This window comes from Ananas comosus, linkage group 13 (assembly GCF_001540865.1).
Source record: "Ananas comosus cultivar F153 linkage group 13, ASM154086v1, whole genome shotgun sequence".
Lineage (NCBI taxonomy): Eukaryota > Viridiplantae > Streptophyta > Magnoliopsida > Poales > Bromeliaceae > Ananas > Ananas comosus.
In genome coordinates this window covers 11,140,474-11,156,483 of record NC_033633.1, presented here as the reverse complement: position 1 = coordinate 11,156,483, position 16,010 = coordinate 11,140,474, and the positions used below count along the sequence as shown (strand labels likewise).

General features: G+C 33.7%; 2 protein-coding genes across 2 annotated transcripts; both read right to left on the bottom strand.

Annotated features, from left to right (window-relative positions):
• LOC109719064 (probable glycerol-3-phosphate acyltransferase 3) lies at nucleotides 399–3,701 on the bottom strand. Its single transcript, XM_020245576.1, has 3 exons — nucleotides 2,957–3,701; nucleotides 1,137–1,620; nucleotides 399–1,054 (listed from the first exon to the last, which is right to left on the bottom strand). The coding sequence occupies exons 1-3, from the start codon at nucleotides 3,623–3,625 to the stop codon at nucleotides 666–668; spliced, it is 1,542 nt and encodes a 513-aa protein (XP_020101165.1). The 5' UTR covers nucleotides 3,626–3,701; the 3' UTR covers nucleotides 399–665.
• Nucleotides 10,101–11,630, bottom strand: LOC109719296. The gene has a single exon (XM_020245870.1). The coding sequence runs from the start codon at nucleotides 11,628–11,630 to the stop codon at nucleotides 10,101–10,103; it is 1,530 nt and encodes a 509-aa protein (XP_020101459.1).

Sequence of the window (16,010 nt, the reverse complement as noted above, 5' to 3'; positions counted from 1 at the left end):
CAAAATTCCTATAATCACTTTTTAGAGGATATTTATTTTCAGTCGTTTATTTTTACGTCTATTTGATAGACAAGAAAACAATATCGAAAAAGTATGAAATTTGATTTCTAGATACTTCATGTGATATAGATCATATTCAACAGCGCCGATCACCGATTTGGAGGCTCCATCATCAAAAATAAATGGTTGACAACAGAGCTCGTTTGCTGCCGATAGTATTCCAGCTCAACTCTACATATATATATATACATAAAATTGTTAATATATATATAGTTCCAACATTTTTCGTTAGATATACGTATTTATGTATGTATATACAAATGCACACATACATTTACATACATGTAAAAATTAAGGGCCGTAGAACCTTGTGATCAATTGCCATGCATTACACTTAGTTTAAGTTGTGCAATATATGTTGATGATTAAATTAATGTACATCAACAAATCTTATTCTCTTAATTACATGAAAAAAGAATTAGAGTGCAGCAACAGCACTATGTGCTCTAATAAAGGAAACAAATAAAGCAAGTTATATAAACATCTTTCTTTTTTCATGCAAGATGAAACTTCTAAGTTCCAACAAAATTATCACAAAGAAAATGCAATTAGAAAAGGTTTTTTTTTTTTTTTTTTTTTTTTCTTAGTAGTGTATGATATATATATCACCTCCTCTTTGCCTCCACAAACCCTTCATTCCCTGCAAGCATCAAGTACTTGTCCCTCCTTGTCAAACTTGTGCACTCAAACCCTAGAGCTTTTGCAATTTTCTCTTGAACATAGTTAGCCACTTCCACACTATTGCAACCCCTCCCTTCAATAGATGTAGTATCCACCTTATCTAAGAACTCAACCCTATAAGTAGGTATTGGGTTCATGAGGAAGTACAATGGATCCAAGCACTTGAGCCCGCCGGCCGTCGTGCCGTAGAACATCCCGACCCGTGAGTCTAGCGCGACGGGCACGATCTCGCGCCCTAGCTCGGCGAAAAGCGGGCTAAACCGTAGAAGATACGGCTCGCGACATGTCGTCCCCTCAGGGCAAACCACAAGGCCTGTCGAACATAAATTATTAGAATCACCGTTCTCTGATAGCTTTAAGCTTTTACATAAATCGATTGGTGGTTTATTTGCTACCTTCATCTTGGAGAACCTTTTCCATCTTCTCTCTATCAAGTTTCTTGTTCCTCGTTAGCCGAATGGTTTTTATAGGCGACAAGAGCTCCGACATGCGACTCAGACTGTATGTTGTGGCGGTCAGGTTTCGTTTGACGGCAGCGGATATGTAGAGAGGATCGAGGAGGGTGCGGTGGTTGCAAACGAAGAGTTGCGGAGATGAGGGAGAGGGAGAAGAGGAGCGAGGGATGCAACGGCCGGTGTTGTTCATGCCCAGGAGGGCAAGGATGGGGATGGCGAGCTTGAAAGGGAGGAAGAGGAAGACGACGGCACGCGCGATCGCGAGGGCGACGCCGAGAGGGAGCCAAAGAAACATGGAGAGGGTGGAGGAGGGAGTTGGCTTGAAGGCTATTCTTCCATCATGAAATACTAAGGGCTTAGGGTACATTGCTCTTGGTAGGGGTTGCCATTTCCTCTTCTCAATTTCACTCACCAAGTATACTTCCTAACAAAAGTTTTAATAACAAAAAAAACCTTACACAATAGAATTTCTCAGAAATTACAATATGGAAATTGATAATGTGCATTCAATGAAAACATATATATGTAGAAAAGTTGCTATGATCTAATTATTAATGTTTGAGAACATTTTTGTAGTCATTTAGTCATGCTATACAATTTTTGTAGTCATTTATGCCTATAAATCAAAAGTCTATAAGAACAGCATTTTGAGAGACCGATCGGCAACTAATTGTATTCCAAACGAAAGTTTTAGATTATTTATATACTAATTTTTGATTTAAACATAATTTAGAATTATCTCCACACATCATAATAAAAAGTATGCCTTAATAAACTCTAATAAACAACTAGCAACTTTTAACCACTTATTTTTCTTTGACCACTATAGTAATTTTGGATTGCTTTCTATTTTTGGAAATAAAAAGTATATATCAAGGATGAGGCAATTCTTAAATAATGCCATTAATAGGAAAGAAAAGTAAGCAAGATGGTCATTAAATGGCATTTGGACCACTGGAGTTTTCAAGAAGCCCTAAGAAGTTCCTGTTCAAATACCATGCATGTATAGTTGGAAATAAAAATCAAAGTACCAATCTAAGTAAGGGCCTAATTATTGGTCCAGCTATACATTTCAAAATTGACATTGACATGCTATAATATATAATAGTATACAATACAATTAATAATCTAGGAAAAGTTCAACTTAGGAGTTATTGCAATCTAGTAAACTATAAGATGGCAAATCACATCTTACTATAACCACAAAGGGTTCTAGATCAGATCAGATTAGCTGATTCTGTAGTGGTACATTACGATGCAAACGAAGAAGTTGGGCCATATATATAGGACCTAAATGATTAAGTCTTTTGCTCTCTCTTGGGCTTAAAAGCTTACTTTTGTTTTACCAACGTGCCTAGTTAGAAGTTTCTAAATAGTTATTTTGAATTACATATATCTTTTAATATCTCGATTAAAGAAGCTACTTAATTACTAAGTTATGCTAACTACTACCATAAAGGGTTCTAGAGCAAACTAGCTAGCTGGGTCTTTAGCAACAGGTTACACTACAAACAAAGAAGTTGGGCCATATGGGACCTAGCTAATTATATATATATATATAGACACACACACACACACACACACAAACCTTCGATCGATCACACAATTCATGATAATAAATAAATATATACCTATGTAGGACCAGCTAGTTCTACTTAAATAAAACACTATAAATTAATAGATCTTCAATGAAAAAAATGAAGAGACATAAACATAGAATGATATTCATGACTAATTAATATATATATATATATATATACCTTGCAAAGGGAGAACAAGGGGTGGTGGAGAGAACTTGCATATCCCCCCATACCAACAACTCCATCTCCCATCCCCATCAACTCCTTCAAATCCAATCTCTCCATAGCCTCACCTTCCTCCTCCATAAGCCCAGTGTAGTAACCATGAAACTCCTTCAACTCCCTCCCTATCACCACCTCCACCTCCAAGTAATCCTTCAAAAAACCCTCCACCATCACCCTTGGCATTCTACTAACACAAACCCTCTTAGAGCCCTTGTTCAATGCCTCAAACCCTACCAACCCCACATCCTCCATGAGGAACTTTGGCAAGATGGCCTTCCCAACCCTAAACCCTTCCCTCTTGATCCCAAAAAAGCACACCATCACCATAACCCTAAGCCCTAGCTCACACCCAACACAGCAAAGGAGAGGGTACAAAACTAAGAGGAGAAGCCCCCTAAAGAACCCTCCTCCCTCCAAGGCCACAAGCATGAAGTAGGGGAAAGTGGAGGATGACCTAAGGAGCCCTCCCTCCACATCACACACTATGGCTTGGTTGGAGTTGGAGAGCTTCTCAAGAGGAGGGGACTTTTGTAGTTTCCCATGGCATCCATGTGCAAGCCTCACCCTCCTTAGGAGGACCTTGTAGAAGAAGAGGAAGTACTTGTACAACACCTTTGAGATCATCCTAATTATTTCCTCAACCTTCTTAGGATCCTAGGAACCCAAGATGCATGCATATATGTCTCCTTTTTGTGGTATTGAGAAATGCATGGGTATATATAAGCAAGTGTTACTTAAATTAGAGCTTGGTTTTTGAGACAATTACAATAGTGGCACCCAACAACCCTTGTATATACTCTCCTCCAGTCCTCCTCACCCATGTGGCCAAGTATGTTGGTTAGTGTGGGGTGGAATCAAAGACCAATATTAATTTGTTGGCTTTTATTGTTGATGGAGTCTAATGAACCAACTTTTATCTAAGTTAATGTTTGGGCCATAGCTTTAGTGAATTGCTTTTATGACAGTGATCTCACTTGGCACCCCAACTCACCATTCCACTGGGTGCATTTAATTAAATAGTGCTTGTTAAGGCTCTTAGGGGGTTTGTGTATGTGGCTCTAGGGTTGGGTGGATGTTTTGGTTTTTGGTGTTTAATAAGGGGGTTAACTCATGTGTCTAATTCGTAGGGTACAAATTTAGTCTCCATCATTGCTGGCCACATCAAGCAGTATAGGTACAAGTAAAGGTGGCAATTCAGGTGGTTGTTTGTGAGCGCCAACTCGTGTTCGGCTCGAAATAAGCTCGAAATCAAATTGCTAATTTAGTAAACGAGTTGAACATAAGCTGAATTTTTCAGCTCGTTTAATAAACGAGTCGAGCACGAGTTGGGATCAGCTAGCTCGTGTTCAGCTCGATAACAGTTCAAATACATATACTTGATATTTATATAATTTATACATTTTATATTTTCATATATAAATAAATAATTATATATATATAATATAGATTTTTATTATCTGAATTTAGTCCAATCTAAATATAAAGCACAACTTAATTATAAAAAAGGGTCATTTATATGTAAAATTTTAAGCATAAAATCAAAGTCTAATGAATAACATCTCATAAATTTATTTTATATATAGTCCGGTTACTATACTCTTATGAGTACGATTACTCACGTACTCATTAGTCGTTTTCGATGATAAAGCTTCCGAATCGACGATTCATACCGTTAAATATTATCTAGAGCATTTAAAATTTCTAGAAATCAAATTTTATAATTTTTCGACATCATTTACCTTACGATCAAAAAATCACAAAATTGACAATTTTTAATAGTCGGTATGGGATACTTGCTAGTTTAACGATGTAAAAAAATTGAAATAGGTTGAATTTTTGATGAAAAAAGTTTTATTTGATATCTAGATAAATATCAATAACTCCAATCTTAAATTGAAGGATCCGATCTTTCATTTTTAGAACGTCGTTCGATTTTGACTGTTCCTTTTATGCCTGCTTAATAGACTTTATTATGATTTCAAAAAATTATGAAATTTATTTTTTAGAAGTTTCAAATACTGTAGCTCATACTTAATGGAGTAGATCGTCGATTCGGAATTTTCATCATCGAAAATAATTTATGAGTACGAATGGCTCTATACTCATAAGAGTATAGTAGCCCTACTATATATATATATTCTAATTTTTTTAATTTATTGTTTGTACGTTAGCTCGTGTTCGGCTAACTAATAAACGAGTTGAATACGAGCTAAATTTTTCGACTTGATACTTTAATGAGTCAGTTTATGTTTGATTCATTTAATAAACAAGCGAAGTACACGAGTCAGTCCCAGCTCGCTCTTGTTCTGCTTATCGACAGTCTTCCTGCAAGATTCTATTGATGGAAAATTTGCACAGTTCGATCCGACGGCAGAGATCACTCAGTGTCTACAGGACGGCTAAGATTATGCATGATCTAATGAACATATATATATAAATATATATATATATTTATATATATATAATATAAATAATATATATATATATATATATATATATATTATATATACACACATGTTGGGTTATAAATGTAATTAAGTTTTGAAGCACCAACAAGGCATTTATTTGTTTTTTTTTTTTCTCGATGAAAAAAAAAATCGTCTTTCTACTTAATTAAAACTCTTTAATTACAACTATAATTTTTTATGCTATAATTTCATCTATTTATAATGAAATTTGAACAAATTACAGGGACTATTAATGCAATTTATCTAACATAGGCCTTTCCAAAAAAAAAAAAAAAAACTTAATGTCATGTTACTAATTAATAGTAGATTCAGGTTTTTTTATCTGGGACCACTTTGTAAACATGTAAATAAACCCCCTCAACTATAGCTAATTTTGAAATAGAACCTTCAACTTTATTTATTTAACTATTTTTTCACTTTAGATTTTTTTTCGAAATTGGGTTCTTATTTGTTAAAATGTTTGATAAATTGAATGACTCTACTAGCTATGAGCTACTAATTAATAATTTAATTTTCCAAAAAAAAGATTAAAACTTATAAATTCAATAAAGTTATCAATAAGTTTTTAGCAATTTTTAATTTAATTGACTGAATCACTCAATTATAAGAGAGCATAAAAGAAAAAAAAAAGACTATATATTGAGAGGCCAATTTTCAAAATTGCCTACATACCAATTTATCAGTACTTATTACTGAAAATTTTATCTATAGATTTTAATTAAATCCTAAAAAAAATTTATCTTTTACTGTATTTGTAGGTTTGAAGTTTGACTCCTACATTAAATATCGCTTAGTTGCATGTAGTTGTAACTAAACTGCAATTTTAAATACTCGCAAAATTTTACATATAATGGTTGATTTAATTGATGTATTTGAATCTAACTAAACAATATGTATTTTTAACTGTATGGATCTCCAATTATATTGTGCTTATAACTATATATGGGATTATTGGAGCTAACCATTAACTCAAAAATCGAGTTTTAAGAAAAGTACAACAAATTCACTTGAAGTATACAGATACAATGCCCACGAGACTCGTACATGACTCGACTCAATCTGACTTCCCATCACGTGATAGAATGCTGACTTCTTTAAACTAACATCAATACCCCTCTGCATGATTTGCATAAATTCACACCATGTTGAAATTGGACCCGTGCCATTGGCTCAGATACCACTTGCGGATCATTGGCACGCCAACGATCTGTGCTGATAAAAGGGGCGCACCCATCATACTTAAGGACTCAGCCACAGTGCTCATGAGTTTCAATTTAACTCAATCCACTTGAATATTAGGTCTCTTGTTGACTCTCTTGCGGCTAAATCGATCAATTATAGAACGCAACCCTATTAAACTTATTGAATTCAACTCAAATCAACTAATTAGTCTTTTAAGTCCATTATTACGGAATTGAAAGGTAGATCTATTTCACCCAATCCAATATCCAACCAAGTAATCAAGTATATGGAAAAGAGATATATATAGATGTGACCTCCAAGTTGTCCGGGAAAAAACCGCAATGAATAATTCGATTGTGATAAAATTTAACTAATTTCGTGATGGAATTAATAAAATCAACTTATAAATAATCGCTAAATTCCAAAATTGTGGGAGAAGAATATCAACAAATTGATCTGAAAGCGTGCGAGGTATTGCCCTAAAGAGTATTTTCGTCCTTCGTACAGGATTAATCGAAAACACCGCTCCAAAATACGACAGGAATTCCTCCTCCTACGGACACAAACGCTGAAGAGATTGACGAAGTTTCTTTCAACACCCAGCGATAAAACGATCAAACGAAGTGGATGAAATTAGTAAAGTGGAAATTAACATTAACTCTTGAAAAAGCTATCCTGTCAAATCAATAGTTCTCAAACATTCATTCACATGAACAGGGAGAGCTTCATCCGCACATCTTAAATACAATGAAATAATTAGAACGCTGGAGGTCTAACGTTCTTCTCGAAACGTGCGGGGAACGTCCGCAAAAATAAATTCGTCGGTTAATAATAAATTAAATTTAAAAATATAATAATTTAAATATTATAAAGAAAAGTGCTTGGTGATTAATACTCGAGATCCAAATTCGAATTCTAGTTGATTCACATTTTCAGCTAAATTTATTTTTAAATGAAATAAACGAAGCAGATAGCGTGCTATCTATCTCTCAAAAAAATAAAATAAATAAAAAAATAAATAAATAGGTTAAAAAAACTTCAGAAGAGTACTAGTTTCGTAAATTGTGAAAAGGATAGGGGCCTATTCATAAATATAATCCCAACCACATTTGTTTCGTACTATCCACAGGACTATTCCAACTAAAATTCCCGTTCGGATACGGCACGGCAACTCATCCCACGTGGCACTTTTTTAGATGGGCCCCACTTTTCAATTGTATTTTTTTATTGGGTGTAAAATCAGCTCTTTTTTTTTTTCCTAACTTAATTTAATTATGAGTTATTTTGAATTCAATATTCAACCTTTTAAAATTTTTATTAAACGGCTGTCTAATTTTTTAACGTATTTGATTTGAATCGGTCAAATTAAGTTATTTTAATTTTAAAATTTAAGCTAATTATTTATTTTAATAAATTTATAATTCTAAAAGTTATATAAAGTATACTAACCAAACATGTAAATATATACGACACATTTAAACTTTGAAATCAAAGTATTGTTGACTGATTCTCATTAAAAAAATATATAAGATTGGGTTGCGCAATTAAAATTTTGAAAGGCTGAATAGTCAATTAAAAATAGTTCACAGTTCGAGTAAATTTGTACGTTTTTACCTTTATTTTTTTTGTCCTTTTTAATAATCAATTATTTACTTACTTATTTATTATTTTATTTAATTTTGTTATTAGTTAGTTATTTTATGTGAAACTATATATTAATGTTTGAATATCCAACGATCTCCTCTTCTCAATATAAAGTCTATGAGTCCAGTTTCCACTAGAGATGTCAACGGATTGGATTCGGGACGGATTTTTAAAAACCCGAATCCGAACCCGACTCCAAACCCGAGACCCGAATCCGACGGATTTTAAAAATCTATATCCAAATCCGAACCCGACCAAAAATCCGAAATCCGAATCTGAACCCGAACCCAAAAATTTGAACCCGAAACAATTATTTTCTTTTTTCAATATTTCAAAATATATTATATTAAGTCTAAATTTTTAAAATACAAATTCAAATATAACATCAAATATATATATATATTATATATATAATACAAAATAAATTCTGGCTCTGGTCGGGTTCGGGTTTGGGTCAGGTACAATCAAAATTCATATCCGAATTCATATCTGTCAGATTTCTATTTTTAATATCTATCAAATTCGAATTCAGATAAAATTTTGAGTATCTATATCATTGACATCTCTAGCTTCTCACCTTCTTACCCTAAGTCTCGAGTATGACTCTTTCTTAGCACACGTACCACATTATTTTGTCGTATTATCATGACCTGTTCAATATCTATCAACTCTCGAAAGCATATACAGATCCGCCGTGCGCATGGAGGTCCCTTAAATATAAATGCATGAAGCGACAACTTATAATATCTATCAACTCACGTAAACAGATAAGAGAATTCATACGAGTTGGAGTATCAAAGCTTAAATTACAACCACAAAATCTCTAGGTTTTATATGAAGGTTCCACCCTAAAACTCACATGATCGACGATATGACATATCAATTAGAATCCACCCAACTCAAAAGCTTAACTTGGGACTGATTATGTTGGAAGGCAAATATATAAAATAAACTGCAACAAATATATTTAATACTGAAATACCAAACTTTATTAATATAATTAAACTTCAGTACACTATTACTGAATAATACAATTTGATCCACACATCACAACAACTTAACAAACAAATTACATGCCCTCTATTTAAAGAGCACGAAAGGACGCAACTCTTCATGAAACGACGCAACTCTTCATGAAACAACACAACCTTTCACTAAATGATATGACCCTAACTCAAAAGACGCAATCCTTACAAAAGGACACACCCTTTCATAAGAAACACAACTCTTCAAATAAAAAATAAATAAATAAAACAAGCTTATAAACTAACATTCCCCCTTAAGCTTGTTTATGCAAAACTGTCGACATCTTCTTCGATCAGGTCTTCATAATCTTAGAGCCTTTCCTATGAGACTATCTTGTCTGAAATCAAACTCCTAAGTTTAGAGGCCTGCTTATTGATTACGTTCTCCAGGGATTTATTCTCCAAATCACTGCCATATTTTCTTCTTTTTTTCTTTTTTTTTCTTTTTTTTTTTTGATCAATTGAAAACCGAATCCAACAACAGCACGTCATCTGACATTTTCAGTACATTCTCTGGCCCTATTCGATTTGTAATTTCAGGGTTTTCATCACTCGAGCATGGTTGCTGACCCTCAGGAGCACAGTTGTTTTTTTCTTCCCCATCTGTTCTTCTTTTTTGTCTCACTATTTTTTGGAGCTTCCTGCTTGGCTCCAACTTAGCGTCTGCATCATTACAAGGGATAGTATTTTTCAGTCTTTTTCTTCCCAACGAAGTTACCACTGTTTGTATACTTCTAACATTTTCAGCTAAAGATGATTGAATTTCCTTCTTTTCCTCCCTCACTTTGTGCAACAACTCCCTTTGCTCCTGCAGCTTTTCCCTTTGNTTTGCTCCTGCAGCTTTTTCCTTTGAATATTAAGCAATTCAATGGAGCTTTTGATTTCAGATAATTCTCTCTCCCTCTGTTCGCGATCAAGAGCAATCTGCTTTCTCTCACTAGCGAGCATCTCCAACTGCGATGCTATATGTTCTAGCTGCATTTTAATTATATCCTTTTGAGAAGTTGTATACTGAAGTTCTTTAGCTTTTTTTTGCTCAAATTCTTCCTCTTTATCTCTTAAAGAAGTCTCAATTTCCGCCGCCCTTTGATTAATAGAATTCTGTATTTCTTTCCTCTGAATTTCAATATCCCTTTTAAATTCTTCTCTTTCTTGTTGAATCTTATTCAACCAATTTGCTTGTTCATTCTGCAAGTTAATCATAAATTCTTCACCATTTTTTGATGTAAACATAATTTTTCTGTTTTCTTTAACAGGTACTTTGGATGAATCATCAAACTTCACATTGCCATCAACATTTTCATCCATTTCAACAAATAGTTCTCTACTTCCACACATATGATTTGAAGCACCGGAATCCAGAAACCATACATATTCTGGATCTTTAACTTCATCTTGACTTGCAAGTAACAGTGATGTTTCTGCAACTTCATCTTCTATTGAACTGTCGATGTAGTGATTCAGTCCTTCAGTTTTCTTATACCAGCAATCTTTGCTGTAGTGATCATATTTTTTACAATTATAGCATTGTACATTTGATCTTGCACCACCATAAGACCCTGGGCGATTGTTATTTCGTCCGCCTCTTTTTGGTCCATATTCATGTCGTGAATAGCGACCACTGTTGTTCCTATTCTGTCGGTCATTGTGATATCTCTTTTGATTCTTATATCTATTATAATTATTTTCTCCATGATTTTTGCCTTTTCTATTATCAAGTTTCAATTTTGACTTGAGAGCCTGCTCAGTCGACTCTTCTTCAGACATCTTTTGTAGTCTTTGCTCATGCACTTGGAGCGATCCTGTCAATTGGTCGATAGAAAGAGTACTGATATCTTTTGACTCTTCTATGGCGACAACAATATGCTCAAACTTTGATGTGAGGGAACGAAGAACCTTTTCTACAACTCGTTCATCATTTAGTTCTTCTCCATTTCGCTTCATTTGGTTGGCAATTACCAAAATGCGAGAAACATAGTCCGCGACACTTTCGGACTCCTTCATTCGGATTGCTTCGAATTCCGCTCGAAGTTTTTGTAGACGAATCCGCTTTACTTTGTCATCTCCTGTAAAAACGGTGGCAAGAATATCCCATGCTGCTTTGCTCGAAGTTGCTTCGGCAATTTTCTCAAACGTCGACTCGTCTACTGCTTGGTAAAGATAGAAGAGCGCATTTTTATCCTTCTTTCTTAAATTCTTCAAATCGTTTCGTCGTGCTATAATTAATGCAGCTTCTTCTTGCTCTGTGTATTCCTGGTATCCAGTTTTAACTAAATCCCAAAGATCTAGAGAACCGAGAAGTGCTTTCATTTGAATGCACCAATTCTCATAATTATCTTTTACTAATTTTGGGATTTGAGTTTGGAGAAGTTGTGTGGCCATTTTTTTTTAACAGAGTTTCGTTCTGGCTCTGATACCAATTGTTGGAAGGCAAATATATAAAATAAACTGCAACAAATATATTTAACACTGGAATACCAAACTTTATTAATATAACTAAACTTCAGTACACTATTACTGAATAATACAATTTGATCCACACATCACAACAACTTAACAAACAAATTACATGCCCTCTATTTATAGAGCACGAAAGGACGCAACTCTTCATGAAACGACGCAACTCTTCATGAAACAACACAACCTTTCACTAAAGGATATGACCCTAACTCAAAAGACGCAATCCTTACAAAAGGACACACCCTTTCATAAGAAACACAACTCTTCAAATAAAAAATAAACAAATAAAACAAGCTTATAAACTAACAGATTATTGTACATCAACACTTTGCTCTCTTACCGACCGTTCCTAGAGCAAGTGATAGAGGACTTGATAGTTGGTACTCGAGACCCAAGTTCGAATCCTAGTTGATTCACATTTCTAGCTAAGTTTATTTCTAAATGAAATAAAACGAAGCGGGTAGCGTGCTACGTACCTATCTCTCTCTCTCTCTCTCTCAAAAAAAAAAAAAAAAAAAAAAAAAAAAAACACTTTGCTCTCTTATAATCGGATGATCAGAGTTTATAGCCTCATTTTGGGCGGAACAGATTTACTGCTAATTCGTTTATTCCAGTTAGTAAGAGAGATCTCGAATGAAGAAATAGATCTAGAAGATAAAAGAGAAAATCATGAGCAGTTGCATAAATTGGATTAATTCACAGATATTCCTGATATAGTAGATACTGTCACATAGGGATGCAAATGGGGCGGATCTGGGGGCGGGAGCCCTGCCCCGCCTTCCGCCCCGACTAAGCAATAATCCCGCCCGCTACTCCCGCCCACGGAATTCGTGACGGTTAAAAATAATCCCATAATCCGCCCCATCTCATAACTCGCCTCCTGTTAGTCTCGAATCCGCCCCCCAACTAATATTTTTATAAAATTATAATATTATTAATATTTTGTAAAATATAATTAATATTTTTAATATAATATAATATATATATATATATATATATATATATTATATTATATATATTATATATATAATATATATATAATATATATATATATATAATATATATAGAGCTAAGCTAATATACTATTAATAGCACCAAGTTTTTGGTGCTACCAAGTTTTGGCCATTGGATTAAGAGATGTACGTTAGAATGATGTGGCCCCCTAGGTTGAGTGGGTGTTTGGTTGAATAGTATGATCTAACGGGTGAAAATGATCAAAGGGTAGATCTACTGGCGGAAAACTTGTAGCACCAATGTTCGTGCTATTAATAGATATACCGACTCTCATATATATATATATATATATATATATATATATATAATATATAATATATATAATATATATATATATATATATATATATATATAGTTGAGCTAGAATACTATCGGTAACAAACGACTCCTCGTTGCCACCCATTTGTTTCGATGATGGAGCCTCCAAATCGACGATCGGCACCATTAAATATAATCTATACACTTGAAGACTAGAAATCAAATTTCATGCTTTCCGATATTGTTCCTCTTATTGCATCAAGTGGGCATAAAATAACGATTGAAAATAAATTATCCTCTGCAAGTGATGATAGGAGATTTATAATGATATCGAGAGTATAGATCTTGTTCTAAATAGTTTAAAAAATTTTTCTAAAACACAAATTCAATTGATTTGATAGCTTACACCGTTAAACGTGAAAACACTCATACTCTACCACTAAAATTACAAATTTTGAAATCTTTTGATCATTAGTTTAATAATTTTGAAAAGATTGAAATTTAGTTTCTAGATACTCAAGTGGTATAGATCATTTTCAACGGTGCGGATCGTCGATTTGGAGGCCATCATCAAAACAAATGGGTGGGGCAACGAGCAACCCGTTGCTACCGATAGTATTCCAGCTCACTATATATATATATATATATATATATAATATATATATATATATATATATATATATATATATAAAATTAACAACATCAATTATAAAAATTAAAAATATCAATTACAATTCGAAGCAAAATTCAAAAGTTTCAAATACATGAGAAATGAGAGCACTAATTTATTTGTATTTTGAACTTTTTTATAAATATATTATTTTTTAGGGATATTTTTTAAAATATAAATAGTTTTCGGGGCGGATTCAGAGCGGATCATGGTGGGGCGGGTCAAAATTTCTCCCATTCTCTGCCCCGAATCCGCTCGTATCATAAAATTTATCCCGTTTCCAGCCTCCGAATCTGTTTATTTCCTCCCGTTTACTGCCCCATTCGGAGCGGATCGGGGCAGGAGCTCCACCAACCCGGATCCGTTTGCATCCCTACTGTCACACATGCATACTCAATTTTATTTCATGGTTTGTGGACTTTCAGCTGGTCCAACTTGGTAGCATTCCACATGTCCAACTGTATTATTATAAGGACTGGAAAGTGAAGGATGAGCAACACATGGGCAAGTGGGGCATAAGACTAGTTGGATATTCCTTTTGAAGGATTTCTCTCTCTTTTCTTTCTTTTTTTTCTTTCTTTTTTTTTTTTTTTTTAATGTAACCCTCACTGCTACTTAAAATTTTTAAATTTATTTTTCTATATATCTTTGAAATATTCTTTTGAATTTGAAATTTTATTAGTAAATTATAGAGTTAGGAGTATATACATCTCCGGAGGAATTTTCAGAAACCAATACGATATTTTTGTCAACTAGAATATCTTTTTTTTTAAGGGGTAATGTTGTTCGTTTGAAATGAATTCAAGTAATATTGTTCAAATATCCCAACAAATTTTCTTTAACTTCAAGTGCAGAAGCTCTATTTGAAAACTTGAGTCTCCGATACTACAGATTTCATTTCAATTTTCTGTCACAATAGAAAATTACTATTATTCTATTGACTATTCTGTGAAGTGAATGCTCTACTCAAACTAACTGTAGCTAAGTATAAAATCAGAAGCATAGTCAAATGGTCACAAAAATACAAATATGATACATCACAATATAAATGTCTTCTTTGTACCAAAAAGGCCATCCATAGTACAAATCCACACCATGATGATTAATTAAGGAAGGAGAGAGGGCACATGTACTTCTTGTTTGGTACCGTTTATTTGAATTGCAATCTTAGTAATGCTTTTGATCAGCAAAATACTATGTTAAAATCTTCCACAATTTCAACAAGTTTTCTTTGCAAACAAATGTAGAAGCGCCGATTTGGAGGTTGAGTATTCAGTACGCACGTAGAACTTAATTTAGTCAAAACGCCACTATTCTATTTAATGAATATACCAATCATATCAACCGCAGCTGAATTGTAAAATCTTGAACCTGGAGCATTAAGTATTTATAATTATCTTTTGACTTTTCCATCAAAGTAGAAATCTGACTGTTTTATTTAATAAATGCTCTACTCAAATTGACTGTAGTTGAATGTAAAATTAGAGGCAGTAGTAATAGTAGTAGTCGAAGTCACTAAACCAAAATATACCATCACAATATAAATACCTTTGTTATACCAAAAAGGCCACCCATAGTACTATGCACACCATGATGATTAATTAAGGGAGAGAGAGGGCACATGTACTTTTAAGTTGCACACTAATTTAGATCTCGTTTGGAATCGTTTATTTGAATTACAATCTGAATATATAATATTTTTCATCAGCAAAATACTGCGTTAAAATCTTCTACAATTTCAACAAGTTTTCTTTCCAAACAAATGTAGAAGCGTGGATTTGGAGGTTGAGTATTCGGCACGTACGTAGAACTTAATTTTAGTTTTCCATCACAGTCAGAACCTCACTATCCTATTTAATGAATATACTAATCAAATCGACTGCAGCTGAATTGTAAAATCTTGAACCTGGAGCATTAAGTATTTGTAATTATCTTTTGACTTTTCCATCATAGTAGAAATCTGACTGTTTTATTTAATAAATGCTCTACTCAAATTGACTGCAGTTGAATGTAAAATTAGAGGCAGTAGTCGAAGTCCACTCAAACCAAAATATACCATCACAATATAAATACCTTTGTTATACCAAAAAGGCCACCCATAGTACTATGCACACCATGATGATTAATTAAGGAAGAGATAAAGCACCCCAACAAGGAGAACTAAGTTATTAGCTAATTAATTATTGCCCTAATTATGCATACTGAGCTCTATTAGCTGTTTTGTGACATTCTTAATGGAACACAATACAGATGCAGGTGGGTTTAATGAGGCAGTTGTACTTTTAAGC